At 45.4% G+C, this 19009-nt stretch overlaps 1 protein-coding gene across 2 annotated transcripts in view; it reads right to left on the bottom strand.

Annotated features, from left to right (window-relative positions):
• Window positions 1-2547: 2547 nt before the first annotated feature.
• Window positions 2548-19009, bottom strand: part of THSD4 (thrombospondin type 1 domain containing 4) — a 576361-nt gene continuing 559899 nt past the window's right edge. For both annotated transcript variants that reach the window (XM_027123511.1, XM_027123512.1), the window contains exons 12-18: window positions 18809-18938; window positions 17649-17853; window positions 16889-17062; window positions 15065-15238; window positions 9260-9439; window positions 4738-4882; window positions 2548-4275 (exon numbers count right to left, since the gene is read on the bottom strand). In XM_027123511.1, coding sequence (XP_026979312.1) covers window positions 4133-4275; window positions 4738-4882; window positions 9260-9439; window positions 15065-15238; window positions 16889-17062; window positions 17649-17853; window positions 18809-18938 — 1151 coding nt within the window. In that variant the 3' untranslated portion in view covers window positions 2548-4132. The remainder of the gene's footprint in view (window positions 4276-4737; window positions 4883-9259; window positions 9440-15064; window positions 15239-16888; window positions 17063-17648; window positions 17854-18808; window positions 18939-19009) is intronic.

Below are 19009 nucleotides of genomic sequence, written 5' to 3'. Positions count from 1 at the left end.
GTGTGTGTGTGTGTGTGTGTGTGTGTGTTTGGGGGTAGTTCCATCCCACTTTCTTGACTCACATTGAACTTTAACCACTGAAACTCTTGCATCTCCCCCACCTTGTACTTGCATTGTTTTCTGTTTTAATCCAAAGGTGGGACTTTATGTTGCTTCCTGGTGAATTTTGAAGATCCCAGGTTTCGTTCTAGTCTCCCAGACTTTTTTTGGTACTAGAACGTGTCATTCAAGCGTTACCTCTCCAGCTTCTTGGCATCCACCAATTTCATCAGGAAGGTGTCTAATTTCCCATCTAAGCCACGTAAAGAGTGTTTCCTATGGCAGGATCAAATGTTGGCCTCCACCTGCCAGGCTGATAGAGGTTCCCTCAGGTTTGACTATTCAGCCTGCTTCAAGGGAAGTCATGTTTCTTTTTACCACTGATATTTGTGTCTTTGACATTAGAAAGCAGATATTCAAATTCTAAAGTGGCTATATTAAAGAAAAAGAGAGCCACTGGTTTAGAAAGTTACTAGTAACATCTGGGTTTCTCTCCCTGCCACACAGCTTGACAAAAAGAAATGAAGCCAGTGTCCCTCATTTTCATCCCTCTGGAAGGTCATTCTTTTTAAAGGAAAGAGTGTTGAATGCTAAACACTTTGAGGGTGAGTAAACGATACACACTCCAAGAGCCCTGGGTCAGAGAATTAAGGCAACGGGACAGATAGGGACAGTTCTGAGCGCTTCTGTCACACTGCACCTCCTCTAGGGCGGGCATTGGCCCTGCTCATCTGGCTTCCCCACCAGCTCGCAAGCAGGGGGCACTGTACACGCCGTTAATGAAATGAACTGACGCCATCTAGTGGCCAAGTTTACAAGATTTTTTTTTTTTTTTTTTTTTTTTAAATGCCCTATTTCTTATGCTGTTCCTTTTCTAAGGCGAGAAAGGCGAGTCTACGTGAGATGGGGAGAATGGGCTGCACTGAATGGCTTTTGCCTAGGCTGCAAGAGGCACACTTTTCTTTTCTAATAAGTGATAGTAAAAAAAAAAGCAAACTATTTCTGTTTGCAGTTTTGTTGATTTTTTTTGTGAGAAAAACACAGAACAGTTTTAATTTATCTAATTTCAAAATTCAGAGCAGGGACTGAGGCAATCTGGTACACAGAAAAAAAAAAGCTGTATTAAAATGTATATTTCATTTCTGCATCATAGCCAGTTAAGGGACAAGGCAGAGGACTGAGACGGAGATGGTGGGTCATGGGAAGGAGAGGATGAGATAAGGGGACAAGAAAATGAGAAAGAGGCATCTCTGGAGGGAGAAAGGAACATTGTCACTGAAAATACTAAAGGACATTATCATGTGTGTTGTGCTAAGAACAAAGGCATTTAGACGTTGATATAAGAAACAAGGAGATTAGTAAAAATTGGATTTCCAAGTCAAGCTGATAAAAGCCCTCATCTAGCAATTTATAAGCTTTCCAGACATAAATGAATTCCAAGATTAACTCAACTATTTGTTGCAAGAGAAAAAAGACCCCTAGTTTCAGTACTTCTTTCCCCTGAAGACATGGGGTTGATTTATTTGCTCCTATCCAATTCCACAACTGGCAGGATGGCCGTTCTCATGAGAGGACCACTGTCCCTTTAAATAACTTTTAGGTGACATTTAGGAGCCACAGGACACTGCTGGATGTCAAAGAGACAAAGCCGTCACCCAGCCCAGTCGTGAGAATCCTGAGTTGGAAGGACCCAGGATGCTCACCTCCCACTTGGTGGAGAAATCCCTTTTAGGCTGGAGAGCTCACTGATTAGGACACCATACCTTTGTTGCGCTGGGCAGCCTGGATGGCTAGAAGGTTTTCCCACAATCTGAGCTGAAATCAGCCTTTCTGCTCTTCCACCCATTGATCTTGCTCTGTCCTCCAGCAGGTAAAGAAAGCTTCCTCCAAAGAATCCTTCAAATGACTGGCTTGTACAGCAACATCTGAGAGCAGTTGCATAAAGGAAACCCTCCCTTGGGACGAGAAGCAAAGGCAAGTGGCGAGAGGGAAAGAGTGGGTGCTGGATGGAAACCAGCCATATGCTTGGCCTCTCTGGTCTGTCTTTGCTTGGTGGGCCCAGGAATCTGGGCCTCTGTCCTGCTGCTTATTGCATGAGTTACGTAAGGATCAGGAGAGATAGGGTGCTTTGGGGGAAATGATGGCTGGGGCTCTCCAGAAAGAGAAGGTCACATAAAAAGGCCAAATAGAATTTCTGAAAGCTCAAGGATAGTGGGAACCTAAGGGAGTGTGCAAGACTGAGCTGGTGATACTTCTTCCAAAAGCTGCAAATCATCACCAAATTAGCAGATTTTTGGGTTAAAGGGCTCACGGGAGAAACTCAGTTGCTATGAATTTCAAAGCAAATGCTTATTTTGAAAGGGAGATACGCCCAGGACCATAATACTAAATAGATAAATTTTCGATACGCTTCCAATTTGTTCAGCCTGATTATTTTTCTTAGTGGGTGTAAGAATATATATATATATATATATATATATATATATATATATATATATTTATATATTTATATATTTATATATATATACGTCCCCCCTTCTTTATCCTCACTGATTCTTCAGATAGCTCATCTTTCATATGCACTGCATTCCCCTTCCAGCCACAGGCCTCGGGAACTACAGAGTTATGTGAAGTGAATCAGGGAAGACCCTGCCGCTGGGGCCATCGTGGAGGAGTTCACAGCCCCTTTTCCCAGGCTGGCTGCATTAATATAGATCTTAGTGCTCACATCTGGGAGGGGGAATATGGGTTGTGAGTCATGGGGGAAGGGAGGGATGAAAAGTCACAGAGAGACATCTGCAAAACAAACCAGAAAGACCCAAAGGAGACTCTTTCTAATATAAATATAGGGCTTTTGCTGGGACAGTTGGTTAGACTTTCCACTGGGTGATGTGTGGGAAAGGACCCAGAAGAGATGGCTGAGGAAGGGGTGAGAGCCCAGGGGACAGAGCTGTGTGCTCTGGAAATCTGCTCTGGGAGACAAAAGGCCAAAGGGTCCACAATGTAGGATTCCATGGGCGGCATGTACCACTGGGGAGAGGAATCAGAATTTCAGGCAATCACCTTTCTACCCCAATGGCTTTCTTACCTCATGGCATAGTTCCATTAAGGATGGGGTTTAAGAAACTGTGCGGAGTCCTGTCACCAGGACCTGTGACTTTGTGGGGGAATGGAAAAAAGAAACAGACTCCTGAAACAACTGAGCACAGGAGATAAAGACTTGACTTTTGGCCCGAGGAAAGAATTCAAAGGTCTGGGCTTTGTTTGCTGAATGGGAAACTTCTCAGCTTCTAGGTCTGAAATGAAGCCACATACTGCAGACCTAAGCCTTCTGGACAGGCCTGGGGGTGACGGCTTTGTGGTCAGACGACTGGGGTCAGGACTCAGCTCTGTCACTGAATGGGTCAATTACCTGCTAACGTGGCAGGTAGGTTACCTAAGTTCAGTCTCAGTTTCCTTGTCAGTAAAATGGGGACAAGATTCATTCCCTGACTCCCATTCTGGAGCGCTGTGCTCACAGCCGCTAATGAGCTAATATCTCTGAATATACCTGCAAAACAATAAAGCTCTAAACTGGCATGAGATATTTGTGCCACAAGGCTGGAAAAGAGCCTAATGTCTTTGAGAGTAAAAATAGGCACAGGTGGGCTGAGGTAACAGAGGGATGCAGGCATCCTAGCAAGGCTTAGGGGGGCTCTGGGGTGGGGGGACTGTCTCCTCTGGTTCTCCAAGGGGTGCTGGTATTAGAAAGGCCAGCAGCACTGGGGCTAGGCAGTGCCCAGACAGGGCCTGACTGCTGACTTAGAAAGTGCCAGGACGGGAGTCGGCCGAGAGCTGCACGCAGTCCCCACCGCTCGGTCTGCAGAGAGCGCAGGTGCCAGGTCTCTGAAGGAGGGGTCAGCAGTTCACGGTGATGCTCAAAGGACAACTGTGGCCTTGCTCCTGGGCACCGTGTGTACACTTTATGAAGGTGGGGTGCTGACTAAGTTGGCTGGCAGCTCCACAGGCCAGGGAGCCCCCAGGAGGGGGCAGCAGTCAGCCAGTCCCACTGCTCACAGACTCCCTGACCTGCCCACAGTTGCGGAGCGGGGTGTTATCTGCTCCCCAGGAAGCCCGAGTGCCTGTTGGCCACGCGCGTGCAGGAGACGCAGCAGGCGGTCTTGTAGTAGTTGTAGACGCAGAGCCTGGCCTGGACCACCACGTTGCAGTTGTAGTACCTGTCCTTGCAGTTTTCATCTGTAGCAGAGGAGAACAGAAAAGACTCTCTGAGCACGAGGGGCAGCCTGGACTTAGGGAAGGAGGAAGGGCGGTGGGTGTGGCTCTTCATCCTGGTCCTGCTGTTTATTATTGATGGGAGGTGTGAGTGTGGGCTGAGAGCTTATATTTTTTTCTTCATCTTTAAACATGCAGTTGAAATCTATCTACTTTGGCCATAAGGATGCTGGAACCAAATCTCTGAGTGCATTGCCATTTTAATCAATTCCCATGTAAGTTTATCTGTGGATGGGTGGCTTGGATCGCCATCTGTGTTATCAACAGGCACCTTAAACGATGAAATATATACCCAAAGGATGCTGACCCCCTTCAACTCCATGACTAGGCACAAGGTCACAGAGAGACCGAGATGAATCTGGCATTTTCATACCAGAGAACAGGACGGAGCTTAAGAAAGATGAATATTTTACTCCCCCTACTTACCAACTTCAGGGACGCAGTCCTGAGGGTTACAAGATTCTTTCTCTTCTGGTTTCAACTGAGGGTCACAGAGATTACTTAGGGTCATCTCATCAGACAGACAGCGCACTTCCCGGACGCGGAAGCCGCCCTGGCAGCTCTTGGAACACTGCCCGGGGAAAGGAAGAAAGTTAGATTTCTTGATAGCCCATTAGCTCAGCACACGGGAGAAGACAGATATTAGAAAATTTCAGACATCTACCAAAGGAGACAGAGTATTAAACTCCCCTGCACCTAGCAACCAGCTTCAACACGCATCCACTCATGGCTAGCCATGTCTCGTCTGTACCCACCCAGGTCCATTATTTTGAAGCAAATCTAGATATCATATCACTTCTTCCATAATATTTCTGTTTGTAGCTCTAAAAAACAAAGACTCTTAAAAAATTACCACGATACCATTATTACACCTAGAAATCAACAATAGCTCCTTATCTTCAAAGATATATTCAGCGTTCCTATTTCCATTTGCCTTGTGAATCTCAATTTTTTTAACAGAGTTTTTTTTGGGGGGGGATCAGGTCTGTATATTGCAGCTGGTTGACGTGCCTTTTACGACCCTTAATCCACGGGTTCCCCTCCCCGGTGTTTCTTCCCCCTTACACTTTATTTATTGGAGGAACTGAGTCATTTGTCCTGTAGAGTTTCCCATAGTCAGGATTTTGCTGACTGCATCCCCATGGTACTGTTTGATGTTCCTCTGTCTTCTGCATTTCCTGCAAATTGGAAACTGGATCCAGAAGAGGCCTTAACAGGTGCAGATTTGATTTTTTGTGGTGAGACTGCTTCATAGGATGTGTATGGTTGTCCCTCTTTGGAGGGGGCCAGCAGCCACTGGTGAGCAGATCCATTAGTTCATGTGGGGTTGAAAAATGGTGATAATATCCTAACACCTCTTCTTCTTTTATAAGCTGAGAATCTAAAGAATCCCTACCCCTTCCTCACATATATTTACTCTCTGGTTACACAGTGGTATGGCTTGTTTAGGAGAGACAGGGTAAATTCTTGACTATTTTCTTTTATTTATCAGTTTTCAGAATAATGAGTTGGTTCCCCTAGCATCCTCCAATGGTGGAACCTCTAATTAGTTTTTTTTATCATTACAAACTCATTATAGATGGATGGATTTAAACATATGTGATGTATTTCATTAAATCCATGGTAGTTATTATTATTTTTTGTTTGTTTTTTGTTTGCGGTACGCGGGCCTCCCACTGCCGCGGCCTCTCCCGTTGCAGAGCACAGGCTCCGGATGCGCAGGCTCAGTGGCCATGGCTCACGGGCCCAGCCGCTCTGTGGCCTGTGGGATCTTCCCGGACTGGGGCACGAACCCATGTCCCCTGCATCGGCAGGCGGACTCTCAACCACTGCGCCACCAGGGAAGCCCGGTAGTTATTATTTTTACTGATGCTCACTGATGCCCCATCAATGGCTATCAGGAGCCCAAAAGTTGGTTCTTGAGCCCTTTGGACATGAACTCGTCTTTGAGAATCTCCTTGCTACCTGGTATGAAAAGACATCCCGATCTAATTCATACCTATAACAGTCACAGACCTGGAATCAGCCATTTCTCTAAGAATTCTTGGTTCCTTTTAGTGGCGAGTGGCATTTTGAAACCGTATTCTGGCGGATAGGTATGCCGTTTGCTACTGGGTTGGTCATTGTTTCCAGGCTCTTTCAGTGGATAAAACAGGGAAAAATTAAGATAAATTAATTTGTGAGTTCATACTGATATTTCTAAGTCAAATTCAGGACAACAGGATTTTCACTTAAATCTCTTCTACTTTTGGTCTGTATCTTCTTTCTCCTAAGTTGAGAATCCTATTTCTCAAGGATACTGGGGATAATAGAGCTCTCCTATCACACTAGCATATTTACTGGTACATATATTATCACAGTACCATAAAGTAGATTATTCATTTACGTTATCACCCATTATACAACCAATCATCTCAGAACACAGGACACCAGCTATCACTAAAAATGTGATTATTGCAAACACTACAAACATTTTTCTGCAGTCCTTTTTGTCCTTAGGGATGGATAGTCAAATTACTATGGTTTACAGCCACATGCAAGGGTGCTGATGCCACCAACTGCATACATATTTAGGTTAATTTGTTTCATTGCATTTTCCATTTTTAGGGATTTATTTTTTTAAAAGAATAATTTTGTTAAAAAAATTTTTTTTTTTTGGCTGTGTTGGGTCTTCGTTGCTGTGCGTGGGCTTTCTTTAGTTGTGGCGAGCAGGGGCTACTCTTCATTGTGGTGCGTGGGCTTCTCATTGCGGTGGCTTCTCTTGCTGTGGAGCATGGGCTCTAGGCACGTGGGCTTCAGTAGTTGTGGCACGTGGGCTCTAGAGCGCAGGCTCAGTAGTTGTGGCGCACGGGCTTAGCTGCTCTGCGGCATGTGGCATCCTCCTGGACTAGGGCTCGAACCTGTGTCCCCTGCGTTGGCAGGAGGATTCTTAACCACTGCACCACCAGGGAAGTCCCTGTTTTATAATTATATAAAATATTTACTTAGTTCCAAACTCAAAATTTATAAAACAAGGTAAATTAAAAAATGTCTTGCTTCCATCATCTTTGCTACTATAGTAACTATATATTTCATATTAGTTTCAGTTCACTTATTTATTTTTAAATTTACATGCAGAAAAATTCAGTTTTTGTGGTGCACAGTTCTGAGTTGTGACAAATTCAGAGAGTCATGTATCTCCCACTGCAAACAAGACAGAACTTTCATCACACACAACGAATCCTCTTGTGTTGTCCCTTTGTAGTGAGATTCACCCTGCTCCATCCTCTGGCAATCACTGATCTGGTCTCTGTACCTATAGTTTTTCCTTTTATAGAATATTATGTAAATGTAATCATACAACATACAGTTTTGGGGGGGCTCTTTCTTTCATTTAGCAAAATGCATCTGAATTTCCTCCAAGTCGTGGGAGGTATCAGTTCATTCGTTCTTGCTGCTGAGTGGTACCCCATTGTTTGGACGCACTGCATTTTGTTTATCCACTGACCTGCTGAGGGACGTCTAGGTTGTTCCCAGGCAAGGCAGGTGTCTTTGGAGTTGGTGGCCTTTGACGTGGCCTGGTGAGTTTGGCCCTTTCTAGACTCTCTAAGCAGAATGGCAGAAGAAAATAGTGATCTGTTCCTGCTTTCTCAAGGGCCTTGGTCAATATCAAAATAATAAAATGGTATTTCCCAGAAGTTGGCAAAACATCTTTGAAACTCAACACCTCCTTTATTCGCATTTGCACCCAAGGTGTGGTTCACCACATACCCAAATGGCTGCCATACACTGTCTGAAAACAGAATTCTCAGCTTTTATCCACATATTTTATAAGAAAATCCCTTTGATCACCTTTGAATGATTTTGAGGAAGGCTCTGGCCTCTACTCTGGGGTCACCTACAGCCACTGCTTGACGATCTTCCCTGACAAAAAGCAGAACGAACACTGGCCCCCTTGTGTCCAAGTCATATGAAATGGTCACTGGGAACGATGACCTCAGGAATTTTTCTGTTTTAGGAAGTTTCTTAACAATAAACTCTTTCACTTGAAAAAAAAAAGAATTTTATCACTGTTTCCATCCTTTTCCATTTCATTCCTTACTAACCTAGTTCTCTATTCACTCTGTCTCTCTGTAGCTCTGTCTTTCTTCATTTACCCTCCTTCCGTACAAAAAGGATTTGAGATGGCTTAAGAAATACATAAGAGGGCCACAAGATAAAAAATAAGTGAGGAAACTGGGGTAAAAAGAAGATAAAAGTAGGAAAGAGAAAGAGAAGCCAGAGAACATTAGCACCTATAAGTCACTTTGTATATTCGGATAAACTCTCTCTCAGAGATGGGCCACAGTTTTGGCTCTGAGTTTCCTAGTAGCCAATTCAAAAAGAAAAACAGGATCAGTCCCATAATCCATATTGTCTATAGGATTTTAAAAAAAGTGTACAACACACACACACACACACACACACACACACACACAGGTATGGAGGCCTGACAGAAATTCCTCCAGTGGGATTTATAACAAGATCACTTCATGATGTTGTATTCTCAACAGCATCCCTGAATCCTTTCAGCCATCAAACCTCTGCAGCAGTATTTCTCAAAACGTTGGTTACACCTGTAGCCAACTCACCTAAGGAGCAAATGCCTTGGCCACGTTGGACCCAGAATCGGCCATTTCAAACAGATCCCCTCTGATTCTTATGCACACAAAAATTTAAGAGTCACTATTTTATGGCCTCTATAGTTTAGAAATCAAGATTGTCCCAGTCTCAGGCTCCCCACTCCCCGCCAAGCAGGCTGAGTCCAGGGCACCCTGGCTGTGACCAAGTAGAGCTGATTGCTGCAGGGAATCTACTCGAGGGCTGAGCCCAGTGCCTGGTACCCAGTAGGCGGCTCAACAGTGCGGGGGGGAGGGGGGAAGCATAATGATGTACTAACACAACCTCTACCAAAAGCACCGGGACTTACCATGCTCCATTCTGTGTTAAACCATTTGGCTCCGCAGGGCTTGAGGTGGCAGGATTGCTGGCTGGGGGGTCTCTCCAGGAAGGAACATTCATAGGGGTCCAGCACTTCAAAGGTGTCAGCGTTCTTCCTAACACAAATCACCTCCCTCTGTTGGGTCCCGCTCCCACACTCGATGGAACACTGGAGAAAGAAGCAGAGAAAGATGGGTGCCACAGGACGGAAAGGGGACGAGAACTGCCATCCATTGAGCGATGTTTACCAGAGCTTACCATCATTGATTCAGTGAGGAAGAGCCCGAGGGTGCCCGGAAAACACTTCTGGAGGAAAAGTTGCACACAGATTCCATTTCCTAACACTTCTGTGTCTGGAATGGAGAGTGGGTGCCCTGAGTTCTCACAGCTCGAGGATGCTGGCTGCTGAGATCCTGGCACCCTCGGTGAAATGTGAGTGAGATAGTGTCCCGTAGGCTTTCCCACAGAACATACCAGCCAGTCAGTTTGGTTTTGTCTGGTAGACTCCTGACACCTCTCACTGTAAAACAACGAACTAACATTCTAGTTTATCTGCTGGTCTTTTAGGGGAGGGAACTGGGAATGAATTCATTTCCCAGAGTCTGCATGCCTCTGGATGAAGGGCTACATTAAAATTCTTTGGGACGCACAAAGCTGAGAAGACCACAGGCTTGGGACAATGTCCCCTGGTCAGCCCTCCGCTCCCAACAGGGCAACCAGCAGGAAGCCTTTGTCCGCGGAGTCCAGTCCCCTGGCTTCTTACTTGGAGCTGAAGCTCGCTGCGGTTGCGGCCACGAAGAAGCCAGTCAGGTAAGGACACGTCTTGGTTCATTGTGTTAGGTTATGGAAATACGATGCGTGTAACCGCCTATAAGTTATTCCATTTAGTATCTATTACTTTGTAAAATGTTTTTTACTTATGTTTGGTATACTCTTAATACCTTTTGATTAGAAAATTTTACAAGCTGTGATCTATATACTTTTAAAGACTTTAAAGAAGCTCTTGCCTTTATGAATAGCCTGTAAACATGTCTGCAGCTGAAACTCAATATTATCCTTGCTGCTGTATGCAGGCACATGGTGAAATAAAAACAGAGTGGAAAAACCCACGTCACTACCCAGCAAAAGTACCCCAAACCCAAGGCAACAGACAATGGAGTATTCACACAGGGCATAATAAACATCTCCATCAGCAATTTCCACTTTGTGCCTTCTTTCTGCCATCTTCACAGACATCCAGAAAACTACAAGGCTTCTCAGTTTTGGGACTGTCTGCTCAGATGTTAGAGAGTAAATGTGATCCAGACACAGGGGCAGACAAGAAGGCTGCTCTTAATAGCTAAAGACTGTGAAAGAACCATCCCCCCAATCCCCCGCAAGAACTAAGACAATCTAAGGGTGAAGTAAACCCAGAATCGACAGGGAAGAAAGAAAGCATCTGCGCATGAATAATAGGCCTGGTGGAATATCTTAGGAATAAGAGTTGGGCTACTTTGTCTCCAGAGTAGAAAAAGACTCCCTAAGCCTGACAGGTCTCATTCTCTTGGGCTGGCTTCTCCACCAGCCTCAACAGGACCACTGCTAGCACCTGTGCTCACAACTTCCCAGGGAGTCTCTTCCCCTAAGTCCACATGAAAAGTCCCAGGAAAGGACTCCGTTTGGCTCGGCTTGGGTCACATGTCCATCCTGGACTAATCACTGTGACCGGGCCAGTGGGGTGTTCAAGAGGCCAACTCTCATTCAAACCACGTGTCTGGAAGGAACATTTATTTTTATATCCTGAAGTCAGTTAATGTTTAAGACTTTCTTTCAACACATAAGCATGCTCTATTTCATTTTCTTTGGGGATAATATCAAATTCCCAGGGCAGGGAGGTGCCAGCAGGCTCTGATAGTCTTATAAATTCAGAACAAAAACCTTGTCCACAATCAATCATGTCCTGACCCTTTGGATGACAGGCAATAAATCCCATGTTTCTAATCTTAGCAGAGATAAATGCTGCCTTCACCAGGATTCATGCGACTCTCAGTTCTCTGAGTAGGTCTGGAGTCAATAGGAAGCCCACAGGTCAAAAAGACCTGAATTGGGCCTCCCTGGTGGCGCAGTGGTTGAGAGTCTGCCTGCCGATGCAGGGGACGCGGGTTCGTGCCCCGGTCCGGGAGGATCCCACATGCCGCGGAGCGGCTGGGCCCGTGGGCCATGTCCGCTGGGCCTGCGCGTCCAGAGCCTGTGCTCTGCAACGGGAGAGGCCACAACAGTGAGAGGCCCGCGTACCGCAAAAAAAAAAAAAAAGACCTGAATCCTGCTCCCCTTTCTTCTTCCTCAGACATTGGTGGACGTGTGAGTCGAACTGCACTGTTTATCTTCTCTGAGTGAAGGCTGTTATGATCCAGTATTACGATTTCACACAGGACTCTTCCCATTGCCTCAGTTTCCATGAATACTTGGTGTAATTAGTGTCCCATACACAGTCTGCTTCTGAATTATCTTTGGGGTGTAGATCCTAGGTGTTTTGCTACCAACAATGAGATAGAAACACTGGCAGAAAAAATAATAAACATGGAGAAAGGGAACTAATATTTATTAAGTGCTCCCCACGTCCTAAGCAATGACCCTTTTATTTTTATTTCTTTATTATTATTATTATTATTTTTTGTGGTACGCGGGCCTCTCACTGTTGTGGCCTCTCCCGTTGCGGAGCACAGGCTCCGGACGCGCAGGCTCAGCGGCCATGGCTCACGGGCCCAGCCGCTCTGTGGCATGTGGGATCTTTCCGGACCGGGACACGAACCCATGTCCCCTGCATCGGCAGGCGGACTCTCAACCACCGCGCCACCAGGGAAGCTCAGCAATTACCCTTTTATATACAGTGTCTAATGAAAACCCAATAGCAACTCTAAAAACTTGATATCATTATCCTCATATTTGGATGAGGAAACAGGCTCAGAGAGGTTAAATTACCTGCCCCAACTCAGAGAACTAAGGCGATGCAGAACTGGGATCTGTTATCAAGTATGTCTAACTCTGATATCGACTTGGGTAGCACTGGAAGTACTTGAATTCTTTCTTTTCTGAATTTTTAAATATTTTACACTTTGTATTATAAAAATATTAAGGAAATTTGAGAAGAAAACACTTGCCCATGTTGTTTATATAAAAAACTATACTTTGAAGTGGTTGAGATAGGGTTCATATACTTTCATATTCTGTTTTTCACTTGCCTTTATATTATATGTATTTTCCATATCTTCCTAATTATCATTGTTCTTGTTACGTATCTTAATGAGTTACGATATACCATAATATCCCTAACCATCATGCTATCGTGAACATCTCTGTTGAAAAAACTTTTTTTTCTCCTGCTGATTATTTCCTTAAAATGAATCCCCAGGAGTGGGGTGACTGGGTGAAGGCAAATGAACATTTTTATGGTTCTTGACTTTTATTGCCAAACTGCTTTCCAAAGGGGTTGTGTTGATTTACAAGGACAAGGCAGTCCATTTCTTTTCAGGGTCTGTTTTTAAAGCTACTTAAAAGAAATAAAATTCTATATGGTGCCAGAGGTCCAGATAATGTGTAAATCATGGTCATCAGCCAGAAAGCTTTGGAGAACCAGCCAGCCCTGGGAGCCAAATACTAAATGGCCCGAGAACTCAAAATACCGATGGTAATCGTAACGGGGCAAAGAGGGAATGATTTTAGGGGGTCCATGTTCAATTTTGGAACCCTAAGGAAAAATTAATTAATCAATTAAGTGACTTTATTGAGGCATTTGGTATTATTGGTTCTTCATAATGAACAAACTTAACTTTTTCTGTTTCTGCTTCGTTCCCCCAGCTTTGTTGAGATATAATTGACAAATAAAATTGTAATATATTGAAAGTATGCACATGATGGTACGGTATACATGTGCATGGCGAAAGGATTCTTACAGTCAAGTTAACCCATCCATCACTTAGCATATTTACCTTTTTTGTGTGTATACGTGACAACACTTAAGTTCTACTCACTTAGTAAATTTCAGTATACAATACAGTATTATCTACTATAGTCACCATGTTATACATTAGATCCCCAGAACTTATTCATCTTATAACTGAAAGTTTGAACCCTTTACCAACCTCTTCCTATATCCCCCACCCCCAGCCCCTGGCAACCATCATTCAACTCTGTTTTCCTGAGTTTGACTTTTTTTTTCAGATATCACATATAGTGATACCATGCAGTATTTGCTTTTCTGTGTCTGGTTTATTTCACTTAGCATAATGCCCTCCAAGTCCATCCATGTTGTTGCTAATGGCAGGATTTCCTTCCTTTTTAAAGGCTGAATAATATTCCACGATAAACAAATACCACATTTTCTTTATCCATTCATCTGTCGACAGACACTTAGATTATTTCCATACCTTGGCTATTGTGAACAATACTATGAACATGGCGGGGGGCTGGACAGTGCAGATATCTCTCCCAGATAATGATTTTCTTTCCTTTGTATATATGCCCAGAAGTGGGACTGCTGGATCATATCTATTTCTGCTTTTGACACTCAAATACAGACACAACTGACTTTATTAACAATAATAGCACTAGAAGCTACAATTTATTGTGTGTTTATTGTATGTCAGGCACTGCACTACATACTCTGTACACATTACTTCATTTCTTCTAAAAATAACCTCATAATGTGCTTCATTATTGGCATTTTGTAGACAAGGAAACCATGCTGGACCATAAGCTTCCTGAGGGCAGGGATATTTGCTTTGCTCAATGATGTATCCTAAGGGCTTAGAGAGAAGAGCACGTAGTAGGTGCTCAATAACTACTGGTTTTTTTTTTTTTTGAGATATCACCAATATCTGTTAAAATGGCAAAAAAGAAACAAAAACAAAAGCAACTCAGACAATACCATGATCTGATGATACAGAGGAACTAGAACTTTTAGACATTACTCACAGGAATACAAAAGGGTACAGCCACTCTGGAAGAGCTTGGAGCTCTGTATTAAATTAAAAAACCATTTACTACACAACTCAGCAATTCCACTCCTAGGCATTGACCCAGGTGAAATGAAAACTTATGCACCCATAAAAAACTGTACATGAAAGTTAAAATGGCTTTATTCAAAATCACCAAACACTGAAGTGTCCCTCAACTTGGGAATCAACAAGTGTAGTATGCCCATACAATGGAACACTACTCAGCCACAGACAGAATGAACTATTGATATATGGAACAATATGAATAAATCTCAAATGCATGTGTATTACATATAAGCAAAAGGAAGCTGACTCAAAAGGCTACATACTGTTATATACAATAATATGAAATTTTGGAAAATGCAAAATTATGAGGACAGAAACAGACGAGTGGATGCCAGGTGCCAGGTTTGAAGGAAAAAGTTGACCACAAAGGCACAGGAGAATTTTGGTGGGCAATGGAACTGTTCTATATCTTGATCGTGGTGGTAGTAACACGACAGTAATGTTTGTCAATAATGATAGAACTATATACTAGTTATGGGTTGAACTGTGTCCCCCGAGAATTCATATGTTTAAATCCTAACCTCCGTACCTCAGCATCTGACCTTGTTTGGAGAGAGGGTCTTCACAAATTAATCAGGAATAACTACTGTTGACAGAATGAGGCTCCAAGAGCGTAAGTAGCTTCTCCAGGGTCATGGGTAGCACAGCTGGGGTGCAAACCCACCCGGCACCCCTGGGATACACCGAGCCCTATTCCCTGACCCAGAAACAGGTCAGGGGACGGACAGACACACCCGGTTCCGGCCACTCACCTGACTCCAGCTTCCCGCAAACCACTCCACCTCGCCCGTGCAGGGCCCGTTGTCACACGGGGTGGCCTCCACTGGCCGGTTGTTCCCGCAGCCCTCCAGCGGCAGGCTGCTGACATGGTTGGTCATGCACACCACCGAGCGTGTCCGCACTCCAGCCCCACACTCTGCCGAGCACTGCGAGACAGCAAGGGGCGCCTTAGAGGGGAGGCCTCCCCGCAGGTTCTGAAGCCACTCTCAGAGGATGCGAACGACACCGCGTTTCCCTACCACCTCTTTCCCCTGGAAACCTCTGACCATTTGTCAGGAGCTCTTTCCTCCATTACGGGATATCAGTATGGCACCCTGTCCTAGATTTTCAGGGACGGTCTTCTTTCCAAATAGCCTGTCCCACGGCTGTGATGAACACACTTACACTTGTCAGACTACTGTTTTGGCTTTCGATTTCGAAAATCTATTCAGCAGCAGAAGAGTGAGGGCACGAAAACGCGGGCACACCATCTGCCTGCTAGTAGCTGAGTCTGGACTGGTCTGGGAAAGGACGGCGGAAGTCTGTCACAGACATTGCTGCCTGATACTAAGGCCGATGGCTCCAGTCCCCGAGGGCCACAGCTATGGGAGTATTGGGAGGTGGCCTGATATAAAGGGAGAGCTGGGCCTGGGAACTGGACACATCAGTGTTAATATCCCTGCTATCTGTGTGACCCATGCTCACCTGGACAGCTGGTACAGGGACACATTCCTGGCAGGATGACTCAGAGTCTGCACTATAACAAGGTTTCCAGGGATTTGTAGGCACATTACAGTTTGGAAGCACCCTGAGGGATTCTGCTAAGGGAAATGGTGCAGACCTGGCCTAATTGGGAGGGAGGCACTAAGGACAGAGGCAGCCACTAATGTCTCCATCCCAGTTAAACCTCCAAGGTCTTCTGAAGAATCCAGAAACCCAGAAACTGTTCATCTGATGAGCAGTCCAGCTGCGCTGGTCAGAATATGCCTACTGCCAGCCAATCAACATCTTCTACAAGAAAAGGCAGGCAAAACTCCTTATCTCCTTCCCCGCTCGCTCCTTCACCCCAGCGTACATCCTCGAATTTTGCTTAGTATTTTTCCCTAACATTTTTTTTAAATTATGGTAAAATACGCATAACATAAAATTTACCATATTACTCATTTTTTAAGAGTACAAGTCAGTGGCATTAAGTACATTCACGTTGTTGTGTGACCAACACCACCATCCAACTCCAGAATCCCTCTCTCTTCTGATATAACTCTTATTTTTGTCTTTGATAGATGAATTCAATTTCTTAATGGCTTCCCTTGTATACAGGTAACTGGTAGGTTAATGATGAACTATATACACCTTGGAGTTCATCCTTGACACCTGACACCAGGGACCCTAAGGCGGCTGCGCTACTGGGGAGGGGAATGGTGGGATTGGTTTTGAGTCTGTAAGAAGCAGGGAAGGGGGCCTGTCATTTGCTGAGTGCCCGTTCTATGCCAGGCATGCCCAAGATGTAGGAAAGTTGTGATGTAATCCCTCGCTTTATTTAGAATTTCATTATTTAATATTCGTGTGACGTGCTAAGGAGAATTAAATGAATTCTTTCATACCCACATCTCGATCTTGGAGGCCATCAGTCTTCATAGAAGGATAGAAAGCCTACAGTAGTTCACCTCTGGGTTTTTCCCCAAAGTCAGAAATCACCTTTGGGATTCCAAGCTAGCGATTCGTCTCTGTGTGGTTTGGGGCACGTCGTGATACATGGCTCCTGCCCATCAGACCAGCAGGCTTGGTCCCCCCCGCCCGCCTTCCGGCACGCTCACCCTCTCGCTCCACTCCGTCAGGAACCAGCTCTTGGCGCAGGGTCCCATGTCGCAGTTCTCAATGTCGTTGGGCCGGAGTTTCATGTTGCATTCCTCGTCATCGACCACGTCCCCGATGTTACTCACACACTTCACATCGCGGGTCCTCTGCCCCACTCCGCAGGGCACCGAGCACTAAAACACAGCAAGCGCACATCAGCGCACCGGGCAGTGCCAGCTCTGAGGGTCCCTCTGGTCAGGGTGCCCTCGTCCTCGTTACCCGCTACCTGAGCAGAGGACGGGGTGGGGCGAGACCCCTGGGTTGCCGGGTCCCCTCTCAAGCGATGCTACCTGGGGAGGATCCCAGCCTGAAAACATCACACGCCTTCTCTCTAAGATCACCTTGGATGTCTCGCCTACTTTGATCCTCTGGGCCTCAGTTTTGCCATCTATAAAATGGGAGAGCACGATTGGAAGGAGGAGTTGGCTCTAGCAGCCTTTGCCAGCCTTCACTCCACGGTGACACAGGAGCAAGAGGTCACCTGTGTGCACACGGCTGCCATGGGCTCACCCTGAAAGTTGGCCCTTAAGTCTATCAGGATGACAGGATGGCCCTATCGGCACATCTTATGGTTTGCAGAATAGTCCTTCCAGAACCCCACAGGACGGGTCCTCCTGGAGAATCCAGGGTTCTCCCACGTCAAGTCTTGGAGGGGGGAGGCAGGAGGGTGGTGGTAGGTCTTGGAGGGGGAGCTCCAGAGCAGGCTGGCCTGCTGCGTACCGAGGTCCAGTCTGTCCGGATCTGCCACTCGCTGCAGATCTTGAGCTGGCAGGTGCTGGTGGTCTCGGGCTTCTCCAGGTGCTGGCAGCGGTAGGGCTGCACCGTCAGGCTGCGGTTGGCATACACCTGGCGACACAGAACCTGGCGGTGCTGCATGCCCAGGCCACAGGTTTTGCTGCACTCAGACCACTCCCCGATGTCCCAGCTAGCTCAGGAACGAGAGATCGAGAGGGACCGGTCACTTCAGTCAACAGGAAGAGAGCATCTTACACAGAAGTTGGCCAAGCCAACTTACAAAGAAGCGTCAGAATTGTTATGGGTGATCCCCAGCCCAGAGCAGTGCCTGGCAGTCTGCCTAAGGCCGTCTGACTCCATAAAGAATGTGGCTCTGTTCCATATTCTCTTTACCAGTGATTAGGGCCCAGATTCCGTAAAATTATAGAAAACCAAGAAGGTACAAAAGATTTTTATCTAGTCAGAAAAATAACTCCAAAGATGAGTTTTATTACCCTGCAGAACATTAACCCACTTTGGAACTAACTTAGAAATCTTCTTCCAACCTTTGTTATTTTTCATGAACTATTTACATATCAGTTTCACATATTCTCCTCTGTTATCCTGCTTTGTCATTTCCTTAAATAAGACATCGGCACATGGGCACTATGTCTTCGGATGAGAATTATGTTCTTATTAGTTTGAGAATTATGTTTTGACCCCTTTTAGGGCTTTCCCTCCTTGTTCTTCTAAAAGTGTCCTATTTATTATTCAATAACTAAGCCAAGACCTCTCCTGAGACACTCCCCAAGCAGATGTATTTGTGACTTACATTAGTCTCTCTCTGTACACAGCTCGCCTGAGCACTGACTGCACTGGATTGTAACTCCTTGCTCCCCTCTTTGTTTTCCTTGCCAGCTAAAACCTAATTTCTCCAGTTCACCAAAGGCTTCCTGGGAGTGTGCTGAGCAGTTAAAGGCTGTGAGCTCCTGTGTGAATCCTGAAAGCCAGGTGCACTTGCTAAACAGATTGCATTTTATGCATAGACTAAGTCTCCTGTTTCTAAATCAGATGTAGGCTGATTTAAAAATTAGATTACATCTACTACTAGGGTCCTATGCACAAGCAACTAGAAGTGAGCTGAAAACAGGCAGAGGCCCTCTTACAAGGCTGGGCAAGGGAAGATGTTGCAGGGTTCCTCCTCCGGGGTCGGCTTCATGCTCGAGTCACAGTAGCTCTCAGGAACCTCTTCGTGAGTGTTTCTGTTCACACAGCGAAAAATAGGGTACTGCGATCCTGCAGGGACAAGGAGAACACACTCTAATGCTGGGCTATGAACGCAGATGCGCAGAGATCCGGATGCTGAT

Source organism: Aethalodelphis obliquidens, unplaced genomic scaffold, assembly GCF_003676395.1.
Source record: "Aethalodelphis obliquidens isolate GAN/ISIS:26980383/991018 unplaced genomic scaffold, ASM367639v1 scaffold26, whole genome shotgun sequence".
Classification (NCBI taxonomy): Eukaryota; Metazoa; Chordata; class Mammalia; order Artiodactyla; family Delphinidae; genus Aethalodelphis; species Aethalodelphis obliquidens.
Note: the sequence above shows the minus strand (reverse complement) of the source record. Positions and strands in the feature narration are given on the sequence as shown.